At 39.5% G+C, this 16,349-nt stretch overlaps 1 protein-coding gene across 2 annotated transcripts in view; it reads right to left on the bottom strand.

Moving 5' to 3' along the window:
* The window catches only part of Pbx3 (PBX homeobox 3), a 190,654-nt gene that overhangs the window by 32,693 nt on the left and 141,612 nt on the right, over positions 1-16,349 (bottom strand). For both annotated transcript variants that reach the window (XM_085681327.2, XM_085681328.2), the window contains exons 3-4: positions 13,773-14,014; positions 3,017-3,207 (exon numbers count right to left, since the gene is read on the bottom strand). In XM_085681327.2, coding sequence (XP_085537453.1) covers positions 3,017-3,207; positions 13,773-14,014 — 433 coding nt within the window. The remainder of the gene's footprint in view (positions 1-3,016; positions 3,208-13,772; positions 14,015-16,349) is intronic.

Below are 16,349 nucleotides of genomic sequence, written 5' to 3'. Positions count from 1 at the left end.
ATTTTGCAGGAATCACAGGTAGCTTGAAAACAAAACCAAAACACTGCAGTGGGAGCACTGCAGAGCACAGCCTGCTGAACAGGTGGAGTAAGCAGGCAGAAAATGTCCAGAGTTGACACTAACTTATCAAGTCGAAGGATTCCCTGTTGAGAGCTCACAGAAATGATTTGCACTAAAAACCTACTTTTGTGACTGTGTGTGGAAAACTTGAAGACCAGATACACCAGGCTTCTGTCAGAAGACAGCCGTGAGCTGATGCTGAGTGACAACCCTCTTAGAACCAAACTGTCTGCTCTAACCTTTTCCACACCCTCAGTTTGGCCACTCCACTCAATTCTACTGCATGGCTCTGACATGAAGTCCAGAGACAAGGTCAGAGTGAAGAGAATAAATGACAGGCAGGCATTTGTTTGGGCAATGGGGAAATGTAAAGGAGGAATGAGAAGAAAACCTCTAGGAAGTAAAGTTTGACTCAGAAATTCTTGTCCAGGGGATGTTTTGGCAAACATCTAAAAAACCCCCAGAGGACAGATTAACGGGCAGCACAGATTGAGCTCCATGTGAATTACAGCCCGTGAGCAGCAGCCACACAAGCTTATTCCTTAATGTTTTACACTGACAAACACTTCAGGCTTGTCTAATGGACATGGTCTTCCAGAAAGGCACACTGTGCAAGGGATCACCTGTCTGGGTAGGCATGCAGGCCTGGAACCTGGATTCTTGGCACAGAGGGGTGGGTCATCAGAGCCCAAACTCAGCGAAGGACTGAAGCGCAGAGTCTGCACTCACTGGAAGACACAGGCCATAGGATGCTTCTGCGCTTTATTAGTCTTTAGGAAAACCTCCCCTAGAAAATGCACACTAAGCATATGCCCTGGGCTTCACTCCCCTAGGGTGCCACACGCTAAATGAAGCAACCCATAGAAGACCGTTCAAACGTTAGAAGATCAGGTATAGGATAGCCTCTTAATATTGTCTTCTCTGTCATTTCCTATTTCTTCAAAGGACTTATCATCCTATTACAATCACTGGATCAGCAAATAGAATTCTATTTGATGGTGTACGTGTTACCTGCTTATTATCCATCTCCTCAAGTAGAATGCAAGCTAGACTGGTACATACATTTGCTTGTCTGGTTAACTGTCTTACAGCACAAGTGAGTAACTGAAGAAGAAAGAAGGAAAGGGTTGGGGAGCAAGCTATAATGCGAACTAGTGAAAATAATTAAAATTTTAAAACATAAACTGTGGGTCTGGGAATGGTAGTGCACACCTTTAATCCCAGCACTGGGAGACAGAGGTAAGCGGATCTCTGTGAGTCTGAATCCAACCTGGTCTACAGAGCAAGTTCCAGGCAGCCAAGGTTACACAGTGAGACCCTGACTCAAAACAACAACAAAACCAAACAAATGAAAAAGCAGAAGGAAATGCATCAAAACATTTGCATCACTTTTTTTTTTAGAACACAATTCTGGCTGTCCACCTTTTCTAATTAATGCATTTTCAAGACTTTCTACAATGATCTTGGTGTTTTAGACCCAGAAACAACAGTAAGTAACCCCTATAACAGTCAAGTGTGGTGGCACCTGCTGCAATCCCAGATCCTCTCAGTCTGAGGCAGGACAACCAGGCAACTGAGACTCTATCTCAAAGTAACAACTGTCAATGGGCTGAGGGCGTAGCTCACTGGTACAAAGCTTGTCTGTTTGTCACGTGCCAAGATCATGTGTTCTATACTCATCACAAAACAAACAAATAAACCCAACACAGAAAATCTTCACAACAAAGAGCAAGCCACACACAGAAAGCCTTCAACACCAAGAGGGTGTTAATGTGAGTTACAGCAATGACAAATTGTAGTCTTGTTTTAGTTACTTATTTATTTGATCTGTCTTTTGGTAGTAGGATAAAACCTAGGGCCTCATGCATGCTAAGCTCTGCAACTGTACTTTACCCCCAAACCCAACAGGCTACCATAGTGTACATCAGGGTTCCATGGTGGTACTGAGGGTAAGGGATGATGAGACTGGGCTGTGGGGAGTGAGCCTGGGGAAAGATCTTAAACTAGTGTATATACACAAGGATGAACAGGAACCACTAGACCAGGAAAGACGGAAGCAAAAGCCAGTATGAGAGATGCCAAAAGAAGCTTGAGAGTCCCGGTGACAGTTCAGCAGGACCAGGGGATAAAGAATTTTGCTTAATTAGCAAAACAGCATAAATTAGGTGGAAATGTCTCTTGCTTGAATCTTAGACCGGTCTGGCATACAGATGTTTACATCCTTAGCCTTCTAACTAAATCACTGTCTCACCTATTTGTGTTGTATTCTGAGAGCTGGATGAAAATGATGGCTTCTGTCAGAATCCAAGGGGAGAAGAAAACAAGATAAAGTAGAAATTCCTTTCCAAAGCTGGACAGACCCCTGGCTTGAGAAATGTCCCAGAGGCATCTTCACGGTCAGTGTGGACTAGGTCCTTGGCAGCTCAGGAGCTGAGAGCACTTGATGCTCTTGCAAAGTACGGGTATAGTTCCCAGCACCCACAGAGTGACTCACAACCATCTCCAACTCCAGCTCCAGACCTGACACCCTCTTCTGACCACTGTGAGCTCCCGCACACATTGCTACACAGACAAACGTGCAGGCAAAACACTCAAACACAGAAAATAAAAATAATTTTAAAAAACAAAGATTAAAGCAGAGTTTCATGAAAAAAAAAACTTAAAAACTTTTGGCATCAGAATGGAAAGGATGTAATTAGTCCTAAAGCCTCTAGCAGCAGCACTAATCCAACTTATTTCCAGAGTCACTCAATTGGCAGCTACTTGAGTTACAACTTCTAGGACAAGGAAAGCCGTCTGATGCATGGGTACCATGAGGTGCATCACCTGCCTATTCACAGAAAAGAGCTCATAGAAGCAAACTGAAGAAGAATCTAAGATTGAACAGCCAGTTTCTCTGAAAACACACAAGGAGCAAAGGGGGAAAGCCATGTAGAAGATTCATGGCCTCACATACCTGGCATCAAGAAACCTTGATCTTAAAATCATAACTGCTTCACACGTGCTTTGCTTGAGCTGCATCTGAATGGAGCTAAATTTCCGATGGATGATGCCCACCATTCTTTCAATCTCTTTTGGGGAAATGGGGCGCGTTCTACTCTGTTCTCGGAGAAGGTTCATCACATGTGTTGTAAATTCATTACATGCCTGTAATAGGAAAAAAAAACTCTTTAGGACACTGATACTTTGTATTATCATTCCCAGACATTCACCCATCTGAATTTCCACCTTACTAGCAATAGCCAGCAGCATTAGGCAGTGAGTAGGGAAAGTGGGAACTAGGCAGCTGAGGAAGTAGTGGTGGCAGAGTTAAAACAGCAAGATTTCTGAAACTGAATGGCCAGACCCTAACTGCCCTTCCCACCTGGCCCTGCTCCTTGACCAAATAATATGTACTATTGGAATGCACTGGCTGCTATCTCCTACCAAATGCATGCCCATGGCTAATACTAATTGCCTCCTATTTTCTGTAGGGTGTTATGTTTACTCAGCAAGATCTTACTTACTTACTGTAAGATCATGATGTTAAAACCCTTCCAGAGCTGCCAGGGACACAGAAATGAGCAAGAGCTAGCCTTCAGAGGTAAAACATAATATCACTTATCACATAAAGAAACCAGTGTGAAGGCTGATGGGAAGACAGTGATAAGTGTGTAGCTAATTCCAGAGGAGGGCCACTCAGAAGTTTCATGGTAGAAGTAGTGCTTGGGTTCTGAAGAACAGGAAGGATTTTTGAGATGAAGACAAAGGTCAGAAGAGCACAGCCTAGCAATGCAGCATGTATTGAATTCAGGAGTGGATGGCAGACAGAGCAGAAGTAACAGATTTCTGTTTGGTTTGGTTTGGTTTGGTGCTGGGGATGGTAAATTCAATGGCCCAGGGACTATGGTCCGAGTAAGCACACAAGTCTGTATACCAAGCATCCTAACAACATCAGGTCAGTTATCCACAGTGCAGGCCTCAGGGAACAAAAGCCGCTCAAGGAAAGCATCTCAGTTCTTCAGGGGAGAGGCAGCAAGAGACCAAGAATCCAAACTGAATCTGAAATGTTTTCACTACAATCCTCAGACACCATCTCTTTAAGTTCCCTATACTGTATGTAGTATACCTACAGTGCTATGTATGTGGGCCTACACGGCAAGTTAGTACTGGTAAATAAACAGTGGTCTGTACCCTGAATAAAATGAGCATCTACTATTTTAAGGCCACAGGAAAAACATATTCTGAAGCTGTGATAGCGTCCACCTCTCTCAATACCACCCATTAGAGCAATGGTTTTCCTAACTGCTCACTGAAGAACTAGCCTTTCACTGACTTAAGCTTTGCTCTATACTTTCTAAGAAGAGGTAGTAGTAAGTCTTGTCCACCTTTCATTTGAAGTATTTTTCAAATGTTTTAAATTGTGAGAACTTGTTTTTTATGAGAAGTGGCCCATGTTCTAGGACTCTTCAGAGTGAAGTTGTACAATATGCATAGCAGACATTCAGTGAATACCTACAGGGTGGTAGGCTTTTGTACTACAACTCAAAAGTGATAGTTAGGCTGGCTAACATCCATAAACCCAGCAGCCTGCACCATAAGCAAAGGCATCTAAATCGCAGTCCTGGGAGAGGCTTAGGATGAGATTGTTAGGAACCTCCCGAAACTCACACACGAGCCGTGTGCACTTGTATATTTCTGAGGGAAGACACCGTGGAGTTGGTTTCTTTTCTTCTTAGAATCATAGGCCTTACATTTTTTAAAGGCCAGTAATTATTGTCCTGATATTTAATACAGTAAAACATTAAGGAATTCTGTAGATTAAAAATAGTTCTTAGGCTGGGCATGGTAGTGCACTCCTTTAATCTCAGCATTCAGGAAGCAGAGGTAAAGGCAGATAGATCTCTATGAATTTGATGTAGCCTAGTCTACAGAGTGAATTCTAGGTCAGCCTGGGATACAAAGTGAGATACTGCCCCAAAAAGGAAACAAAAACAAAAAACCAGAAGTTTTTCTGTCTTTAAGGAAATCAAACTTTTAAAAAGTAAATTTAAGATTTTCCCATTACACTATCAATCTGGATTTACACCAAGCTGAAAGCAAGTGGCCACATGGCCAAGAAAGATATGTATATGTTTCCTGTGCTTTCCCTAAGGGAATGCTTATATCATTTCCAAATTCTGTAACATGACAACCTCAGTCTCTAGTTTTCGCGTAAGTAGAATGAAAAATGTTGAACTATTTCTCACAGGGTTAGCAAATTCTATAGTTCCATAGAATGCTAACAGATGGTCCAAAGGTACTGTACGTTTGGAAACTGATGAGCTAACTCAAGCTGTGAAATATATTTCTGCAGGGCTCCTGGGTGTTTCTATGCAAACATATGTGCACACTAAATCCCTAAGGACAGTCTTTCTAACTTCACTCATAATTGGCCACAAGACCTTATATCTCTGTAGCAGTGCATCCCAATAAAGCATACAGGGAGCCACATAAATTTTTTATTCTATATGAGCCAACATTTAAGAAATCAGGTAAAATTAACTTTAATGGTATATCTTATTCAAACAATTCATGAATAACATGAATTTCAATACACAATCAATGCTTTAAAACTGTCCCTGAGGTATTTCATATCCTTTTCTGCACTCTTTCAAACCCAGTGTATATTTTACATCTCAAGTCAGACTAGTCTAACTTGGCATACTTCACTAGCTACCTGTGACTACTGGCTCTTGGCTGTTGCGTGTGACAGTACAGTGCTAGCACATTTGTGAACCAATGGGTTTGGTAATCCTTGAACTAGTTCATCAAATAGACAGACAAACAAACAAAGACCGCAACCACACTGTCACATAAACACATAGGCTAGCCTCATTCAGGTGAGGGTTACAGACTGTCCATCTTAGTACATCTCAGCCCTTGAGCATGTCTTTAATGTTCTGTGTGACAAAGGGGAAGCACGCAGAAAGCTCTTCTCCTGCATATCAAAGGGCAACTGGCTCAAGAAAGCCTATTGTATGATTAAATTCATAGTTTAGTCACTTTTCCCCAAAAATGCTATTTTTTTTATGAAGAGAAACAGATAAATTATTATTTGGAGTTGACTATTTGGCAGATATTTGCTCAAAAAATGAACCAAGTGAGTTGGTCCATCACATAGACCTAAATAGGTGGCAGAATTTGTGCCAATGACAAAATTTTAGTTTTAAATGGAAATTTGGATTTCTGAAAACTTGTGACCTTGATAGTTTCCCTAGAGACTTTCTGAGAGTCAGTGTTGACATTAGGGAGTCTATTTCATGCTGCATAATGATGTGCATTATCGCACACAAGGTAACCTTAATCCAGTGAGTTAATACTTCCAAAATGATCAATGCACTGTACTACAAAGGCATGGAGAGTGCATAGCGAGGAAATCTATTCAAAGTACAAATTAGACTGATGGGTGCCCAAGGAGCACAACACACTCATTCATACTATTCCAGATTACTGCCCCTCAACTGACTGTTGTAACTGCAACTTGTGTTGCGGTGTATAAAAAAGGACATCCACAACTATCTGAAAGGACATTGATATCTACTCATCTCTTCTCTTTTTCAAAATGTAAGCCCAGAAACCCCTTGTAAACTTCAACTGTATGGCAACAGACTGATTATGGAAGTGAAATCAAGAACAAAGCTCACGTCTATCATGCCTAAGATTAATGTCGGCAAAAAGCAATGTTTTTCTTCTCACAAATATTGAATTTTTTTTGTTGTTGCTGTTGTTGGCTTTTTTTTTTGGAGGGGGGAAGGGACAGTCTCACTATGCCTTCCTTCCTGGAACTTTCTATGTAAACCAGGCTGGCTTTGATCACACAGAGATTCACATGTCTCTTCCTTCCAAATATTGGAATTAAAGGTATAATCACCACACCCAACTGAAGGTGTTTTAAAAAATTAAGTTAAAAATTAGGCTAAACTGTAATAGTTTGCCACCACTTTTATATAATTAATTAATATTTTGAGTATTTGTAGCTTTAATTTCTATTATGATAAATATCGATAGATAGAATCTACCAAGCAAAAGCTTCCGGGGGGGTGGAGGTCTTCAAAAGTGTTGCACCTAAGCCCTGCAGATGCAAACTGTGAGAACCGTTTGCTGGAGAATAGAAGTGGTTCTAGTTTTCTCACTGCGCTCTGTGAATTCCTGTAAACCTACTCACACTATGGTCCCACCCACCGCAGGGCACATGTCACTGCAAGAAATCAAGATATCATGTGTATGATTCTTGAGATAGTAAGATGAGTATTTTCTTTGTGATTCCTAAATAAGCATCCTGAAGCTCACAAGAGAAAAAGAAAAAGGTTAAAAGAAAAGAAAAAAAGTTTTTCCATTTAAAAACTCATAATTTCCAAAAACATTTGCTGAACGTTTCACAACTTACTAAACGAAGCCATCTATGAATGAAAATGCTGATGAGCAATTTGGCACTAGCCCAGCATTCACAGAACTCAGAGCTTTTCTTTGAGTCAGTAGTTCATACATGATTAATTAGAACATCTCATTTATGTGGTATGCACTTTAGCTCATTACTCTAAGTAAAATTCGTTAAGTATTTACATTTAGATAATTAAAATCTGGGTACACCCTTAAGAAAGATGCATACACTTTATACATAGTGATATTTTCCCCTACACCATTAAAAGTAAATTACAGCCTCATTCTCATCATCTCTACTGGTTTCAGAGGAAAGCACAGCAGTGCCTCAGCATCTACTCTTTAAAAGGTGTGGCTTCATAAAAACATATAACAGAGTAAATGCTCAAATGATTCCAGAGCAGTTTGGATGTTGTCCACACTGCAGGACGTTCACACATCTCCCTGCACCCAAGATTACACTTCTACATAATAGAGACAATTTTCATCATCTTACTGTTTTTCCAAGTGGAATTATCAGTTAAAAACTTTCTAGTAAAAGGTATAATATAAATGCAAATTTACTTAGTTAACTCGAATATTTAGGAAAAGGAGTTTTGATTTCTTGAACTTTCTGATGAGAATATTGGCAGAATCCCCTTCTGCTCTCAATTCAGCGACTAAAAACTAGGATGAATGTCCCTGTTTTAAAACATGCACAATATTGATACAATTTACCTAAGTCATGGAAAGCTTCATCTGATAAGCCATTTTAACCAATTCTTATTATAAGCCTCTTTCTTCGCCATTTCTTTCTCTTTAGAAAACAGAAACCATCTGATAATCCAGGATTTAAAATATTTAGATCCTAGACAATGCTCTGATGATATTTTTGACTGGTAAAACTGTCCTCTTGATAGTCAAATATATTTGAGATATCTATATGCAAAACTAAAGTTTCCAGTGTTTTTAAAAAAATTGTAATAGTGTTATTTTTTTCAGTTGAAATTCAAGACTTAACACTTTTCTATTCTTTTAAATACACAAAATTGTATGTGAAACTGAAATCAGAGGACAAGCACAGATTTGAAACAAAGTTTTTAAATGGTTCAGAGGTCAATTATAAAAACCAAATCAGTCTTTGCAACTATCTCAATAATGTGATTCCTGGCAACAGTTCATAAAACCCCCATTCTAAAATACACTTTTGATGGAAAGAACAACTGTCTCTTAAGGGTGGAAGCCCATTCAGATGTGATGTTACATGCTTATAGTCCCAGTTACTTTCAAGGCTGAAGCAGAAGATTCACTGAATCCAGGAATTTGAGCCCATCCTCAGCAATATAGTGAGACCCCATTTCAAACAAACAGTAGTTGGCCCTAAAATCTGACTTAACTCTTCAGTTTCTAGATGCTTTGATAACCTCATATGACCTTACTCTAATGTTAAAGATTTTCATATTTATTGAATGCTTATTAAATCTACAAATTCTTATTTGAGGATAAAAGTTAACATTTAAAGATATTATATAAGCCAACTGGAATGAGATCAATATACAGTCAACCAACCAGTAACTTAGAGAAAAGGGGAAATATGCAATTATTCCTTCCAAGCAAGAAAACCCTTGGTGTGAAAGCCAGTGTGTAAAACCTGGCTGTGTACGCTGGCACACGCCCATAATCCCAGATGCTCAGAAGGCTGAAGTGAGAGGCTCACAAATTCAAGGCCAGCCTGGCAACTCAGCAAGACCTTGTTGTTTTGATATAAAGTTAAAAGGGGCTGAAGTAGAACACTTGCTCAGCACACCTGGGATCTTAAAGACACTTCCCATGAAGCAATGGTTGAAAAGAGCCTTGCTAGGGAGACTGAAATACAAAAACCACACCAGTTAGTGTCCTTTGTTTATCTGCTTAACTATAATGAAAGGCAAAATGAAAGGAGGCACTCGTGGCAACATGGCAGTACATGAGCACCTTTTTGTCACTACCACAGATTGAACCTAGGATCACAGACATGCCAAAGGGCTCTTCTGCCAAGCTACATCTCCCAATGGTAACATCAGCATTTTTAATCTGATAAAATCTGATAAAATAAAATCCCTTTCCAAGAAAAGGTGATTTTGCCAGCAAATTTAAGTATAGGATGTAGGGATGCTCCAAAATCACAAACACAGTCTTTACTGTGGCTTAAATTCTTCCACCCTCCATTACCCAGGAATCTCCAGAAACCTCAGTAGTAAGTTCCTGGTAGTCTTTTGCAACTGCCAAATGATCCCTGGATTTGAGCACATTCAGAGCTCAGGTCCAGTTCTAGTGCTTTAGTGGAGTTGGGATGAATTCAAAGAGCAGCTTTCCAGATGCTTAAGAGGGGTTGGGAACCTTACAATACTTTTGCCTTGAGCAAAAATGTATTTCAATATAATTATAGTAGATAGCTTTCAATGTGTCATCTCTATTACAGCAGCTGTAAATTACAGCATGAATTGCCTGTATACAAGCATTTCTTCTGCTACAAGCAGAGTGGGAGGGCTGCATGGAGCATGATATATCTTTTCCTCTTCAACCGAGGACAAACACTGAGGTCAAATCTCATTTGCAAAAACCAGTGTGTCCATTCCCTTTTGGTAGCAAGATAGAAAAATCAAGAATGAACAGCTCAACCAAGAGCTTCAGTTCTTTAAAACAAGACTCATTAGCATCAGGACTTAAGTTTGTTCAGAATTCATCTAACAGCTGGGCCTCTAGCGATATGGACACTGAAAAATACAGTAAAGGCATTTTCCAAGATTTGTAGATAATCAAGAAGATGGAGGTTTGTCTCTCAAACAGAAGAAAGCAATAAACTCAAGATGAAGTATTAAGGTACTTGCTGCAAGCTTTGGGAAACTATCATATTCCAGCTAGGAGTCAGATCAGCAAGACCAAAGGAGAATGTTTTTATTTCCTGTTGGGTGATGGCAATATTTAAATACCTCACTATACACATCCAGCAACTAATATCTCAAAAACATTCGTAAGTGAATTTGGATGATTATCTCCAAAATCATCAAATCTCTGAGTCTATGAAATAGAGATGTATGATCAAAGAACATTTTCTAGAGGGGACAGAATAGGATTGTAAAGACAATCCATCCCTAATATGGAAAGCTGAGCCTTGTAGCTTAGATGTGATTTGGCTCCTGCTGCAGCACTAGTCTGCTCACTGTGAGTGTGGCTGCGCTTTAACTTGCGAGGTTCTTTAATTTACTGCAGTGGTGATGTTCGTTAATTTTATGGCAATCTAAATCTGAGCAGGCTTCAGATACATTTTCATTACAGCTTCACTGCAAAACACAGCAGAGTAAATACCGCTTAAGATCCTGATGCGGTTTATTTCTTTGAGACTCACAGAATCTCCCAACAAAGCCTCTACCTTGACATACATAGTCTTCCGGCTTCCTGGTAAATGCTCTGTCATTTAACAGCCAGGATCTCTTTTAAGACAAAGATATATTTTTTGGAAAGTCTTTAAGATAGTTGTTTTCATCTGTTTCTGTTTCCATTTCAAATTCAAAACCAACATGGGCCATTCTGAGGATGCCCGAATCTGATGGCCTGCATTATCTTCCAGTTCTATGTGTGTAGCAATAGAACTCACAGACAAGGATAGTTATGACCAGAACCTGATTTGATGCCTGATTCTGACACTAGTGTGTGACACTGGGCAATCACCTCATCTAGAGAATGGAAATACAATACTATCTATTTTAGAAATGTCACTCCTTGCCCTCAAATAGCTCTATTTAACCATTCGATTAACCAAAGTTCCTTGTTCTTGTGTCTAAACAGAGGAAAATCTCTTCCTGTAAAACAACACTGGCAGAAACACAGCTCTAAAGCTGTCCAAAGACAACTCAAAATGTTAACCACCATTGCATCATCTGTAAACAACTGAGCACTTACAGAAAAAAAGTGTGTAAAGTGAAAGTCAGCTAAATCTATGATCATTTCATCATAATCTGCCCACAGTGCTGCACAGATTCCACATGTCTATACATGTCCTTCTGAACACGTTAAAAACTAGGAAGGAAACATATACTAAAGAATCTGTGAAGCCATTATAACATTTAAATTAGTTATTTTCCAATTTTATATTTAATTTGAATATGATTGATTAATCTATGTAGAATTTGGGTATAATATGCTTTTTAAGGCAACACACACAAACACACACACACACACACACACACACACACACACACACACACACCCTAGTGAGCTGATTCTGGTATTAGCTAAGACTGAAACTACTGAAGTCTCATGGCATTTCTAAGATAAGAAGGCTCTAACAGAGCCCATTTGATGAACAGTGAGCCTGTTGTGAAGGAAGAGTGCTGTGGCAGCAGACAGTCAGAACAAACAGAACAATGTGGCCATTTCTAGGCAAGGTGACTAGTGGCGGTTGCCTGGCAAACATGCATAGACCTATTTAACATAAAGTCATGCAATTAGGATTACACTACAAATTAGAATCATTTTCTACTGTTTATGCTCAGGGCAACCTTTCAACCATGACTTATTTTGTTTATTCTCAATTATTCATGTCAAATCAGAAAGCTGGATATTTTTCTGTACACATACACAATAATTTTTCCAAATTTCTTATCTGAACATTTTCTTCTGAAATTCATCCTTGCAAATGAAACACAGTTTTGAATCCCGGGAAGTCTTGTCCCAAAATAGAAAATTTTTATATTATTAATTTGCATTTCATTTTAAAATACATTGTATCTTTCTATTCTTCCTCAAAACACTCACTCTGGGATAAAGATGCAACATTTGTTTAATACCATCTTTCCCAGAAAATAAGAAAAGATGGGGGTGGAGGGCCAACATATACAACTGAAACTCTTCAGAGGCTGTGAAAATTCAGCACTAAAATCAAAGAGTGGTTTCCAGGGATCAGTGGGGGAGGAGTGAAGAGAGGTAAGGAAAGAGAGGGAGAGAGAGGAAGATGAAGAGGGTGGGAGGGAGGAGGAGAGGGAGGGGAGAAAGAAGCAGAGAGAATGTGCAACAAGGACCATTAGGGCAAATGTTCTGATGCTGTAGCATGTGCATCTCTCCGAGTACATGGACTGCACAAGACCAGGAGAATGTGGATGTGGGGTGCTGATGTGCAGGTGCTGGTTCATGAGGTTTAATAGACCTCTCTGGCAGGTAAGCCACATATATGTGGAAACGGGGTGCATGGAAGACATCTCTGAGATAATACTGCCCTAAACCTAAAACTGCTCTTAATTTTTCTTTAAGGAAAAGGAAAGCCATCAGGAACACCCCTCCACCCCACAAACACACACACAGTTCCCACTGAAGTGTAAGGGCATTAAGAATAACTGCTAACATACAGTATCTATTTTATAAGATTCAACCTAACTCATCTCTTTATTTTTGTGTATGTTCAAAAGTTGACATTATAGTGAATCTTCTAAAGACCTTTCAAATGAAAATCCATGTTAAATGAGAAGTTCTTAATTTAAGTAGAATTTTAAACTTAAATTATTAACTAAAATATGTTAAAAACTGATAACCCACATTTTACCATATGATATTGAATCCAGGAATCACTTATTTCTCTTACATTTTAACTAATATGGGTTTCTGGAAATCTAGAGTCACTTGGTAATCAATAGCATGCCAGAGTTAAATTACAAAGTGACTTTCTATTATTAGCAGATAGAACAATAGCATAGCTTAAATTCAAAAGATACCTAAGGCTCAATGAAATTTGGCTAGTAAGTTTGTTAGAAGACTTTTAATACTTATTCTTTGTGATCAGGATTTAGCACACAAGGTCTACCCTGTCCTGGCAAAGTTACAGTTAACCAGGAGTCTCATCTTCGAATGATCCCAGAAGCTCCTTCCACACAGTCTAGTATAGTCCACAGAATTAAGTCCTAGGAGGGTCCTAGAACTCACAGTATCACTATGCAATGATACTTCTCCTTTTGCCAGTCGTTAAAGCTTATGAACAAAGCTAGGTTGAATTCTACAGAGTTCTGCAGGGCACCAAGTGTGAGGTTAGTGGGAAGGAAGGGCTGTGGACAGTTAGGTACCATGAATGTGAGGAATGAATAAAACTGAAACAAAGGGATATGAGAGTTGGTTCTGCCCCTCAAAGCTCACAGCATCCTCATTTCATGGCTCCCACAACTCCTCTCTTGGTTTTGTATATCACCTTTGTTTATTTTAGTTTGTGTTAACACCTACCCCTTATGGCCCTTGGAATTGGTTAGTACAGTCTAGGAGAAGAGCAACAGAGGGTTTGTGCAGGACTGAGAGTGGCGGCTGCTGACCTGTTCATATTTCTCCAGTTCTGTGTGATAGATTTGTCTGATCTGGGTCAATTTGGCTCTGTAATCTGAGTGTTCAATAGAGTTATCTGAAGAACCTCCAGAGGCTGCTGCGGCTGCAGCTGCTGCTGCCGATCCCCCACCTTTCTCAGGACCTGAAACCCCTTCTGCCAAAAGCATATTGTCCAGTCTCATTAGCTGGGGGTCGGGAGGGTCTTCCTCCTGGGCTCCTCTGATGCTGAGACCTTCAAGGAAAGAGAAAGACAGAGAGAAGAAGCGAGAGACAGAGGACAAACAGTGTGAGTATTTTGTTTATTTGAGAAAATGATCAAACAACATCAGTGTACTACAATTCATACTGGAAGCTTCATTGCTCCCATTGGATAAACAAGCTTGATTATGAGACTTGCTTTTAAAATATATTTACATGCATCCTAGGATTCTTTATACATCCCTTCAGAATTTAACCCCAACTTGGACTCTTAGAAAGAGGCAAGCTCAATTTCTTAGAATACTGATTATCCAAACTTCAGATTTAAATGATTTATGCATAAAGTAGGAAGAAGGACCTAAGAAGAAAATATTGCAGAGATATAAACAAACTCAAACTGTGGCTAATCTGTCTCTTTATACAGTCAGATAAATAGGACTGAAAATTCCATAAAATAGTTTTAATCCACAAGATGTATCAAAAATTTGGAAATGCACAGCACTAAATGGCTTTTCTATCATGCAAGCTCAGAAGCAAAACACATTCAATATGAAGTAATTAGCTAGACTTAAATACATATTAAAAGGGCATTACTAGGCACGTGCCAGCAAACTGCACAAGGACACCAAACAGAGTTTAAAATGTGCCACTGACATGGCAATTGAGTGCTGGGCACAGTAGTTTCAATCTTATTCTGCTTTTACATCAAGATTTCCAAGTGATGCCAGTCAGCAACCTCTTCTGAGTACGATAGATCACAGCTGACAATTCACAGGTTTAATCAGGTCACACAGGCTTTCTGCCAAGATGTTTTCAGTAACACAGAAGACAAAGTTTTAAAATAATTATCGTGGTATAAAAGCACTGGAGTCATGACAGCTCAAAATCAGCATTTTCATTAATGTGTAACACAATATAAACTATCCCAGCCCAATTAACCTCTGTAAATCTGCTCAGAAGCAGGTTCCCTGCACTAGTTACAAGGCATGGGGAGGGGGAGCTGGCATCTCAAATGTTTGCATTTGGATTCTGCCTCTTGCGTGTGTGCCTGTTGTTTATCCGCAGTGGCACACACTCTGTGTCTGGTGTAACTTACATGACAGTAACATCTATAAGCTGCCAAGTCCTCAACTGATCACCAGCTCTGAGATTTCATATGCTAACCCACATGTACCATCAGTTCTTTTACGAACAGACGTCATCGATAGACACCCTGAATTACACTCACAGCATGACAGAGCTCTTGGTTGCCTTAGCTCAAATGAACAACTTTGATTTCCTCCCCCAAAACATTTTAAAGCTGTCACTTCTGTTTAAAAATAATTTCAACTGAATAATAAAACTAAGTCACCACAATTTAAAAATTACATCAGTTGCCTATTCAGAGACAAATATCTGAAAATTACAACATATGAAGGCAATAAATTCATTTAGAGAAACCAAAAGTTAGATAATTCTTTAACTTAAAATCTCTAGGAATGAGTCATTGCTGACGGCGTATCTGCTAGTTACTGGAGACTAGAAAGAATTGCCTCATAGTGTTCTAGAACTGCTCCATAGTGGCTAAGTTGCTATTTTCAACTTAACATCTCTTCTCTCTTCTGACTTGCTTAAATGTCTCAAGTGTTAAGATTATGAAGGACCACGCCTGGTTACAAATCCCGCTCTCCATGCTTTGGTGGCCTGAGCTCGCTGGCTGGCTTCATCCTGTATTTTTCATTCTGTTTCGTTTTAAGCCAAGTTAGGCTCTTTACACTTCTCTGTTGTAAGTCAACTTCTGCTCACTTTTTTGTGGGGAGGGGTTATTTCTCCTTTATTTCTAGATAATTGTACTTCTTCTGAAAAGGGAGGAATTTTTGGTGACTGATAGGGTATTACTACATAGCCCACGTTGGCATGACGGACACTCGTCCCCTCGACGTGAGCCACCATAGCTGTCTGCAAATGTGCATTTTTTTTTAAAAAAAAATACCTTCAAGGTTCTGTAGGGTTTCTAATTCCCCTTTGTATTTAAACACACCGATCTTTTCCTCAAGGCATGTTGGTAAGGTTCTTTGACAGTATATCAACAGTCAGAGTAAAAAACATTATACTTCTTTGAGTTCTCTGAACAAGTATGACAGACAGTAGTAGAGGCTCACTGACTAACGAACCAGGGAAACAGACCTTCAGAGGAAAAAAGTTATCAGGAGTACAAAAGGCAGAAAATGCCTAGGTACTTGTGGCATTCTAATAGCATTTAATATTGTGCACCCCTGTGCTACTACTAGGAGGCTCAGTAGCAGTGGGCACAGGAAAAATTTTAAGTACATATTTTAACAGCTATAATACTTTCTAATGATGCCTGCTTTATAAAACCATAAGTAAAT

The sequence above is a fragment of the Myodes glareolus genome, chromosome 21, assembly GCF_982192425.1.
Source record: "Myodes glareolus chromosome 21, mMyoGla1.1, whole genome shotgun sequence".
Classification (NCBI taxonomy): domain Eukaryota; kingdom Metazoa; phylum Chordata; class Mammalia; order Rodentia; family Cricetidae; genus Myodes; species Myodes glareolus.
This window is presented reverse-complemented; position numbering and strand designations above follow the sequence as displayed.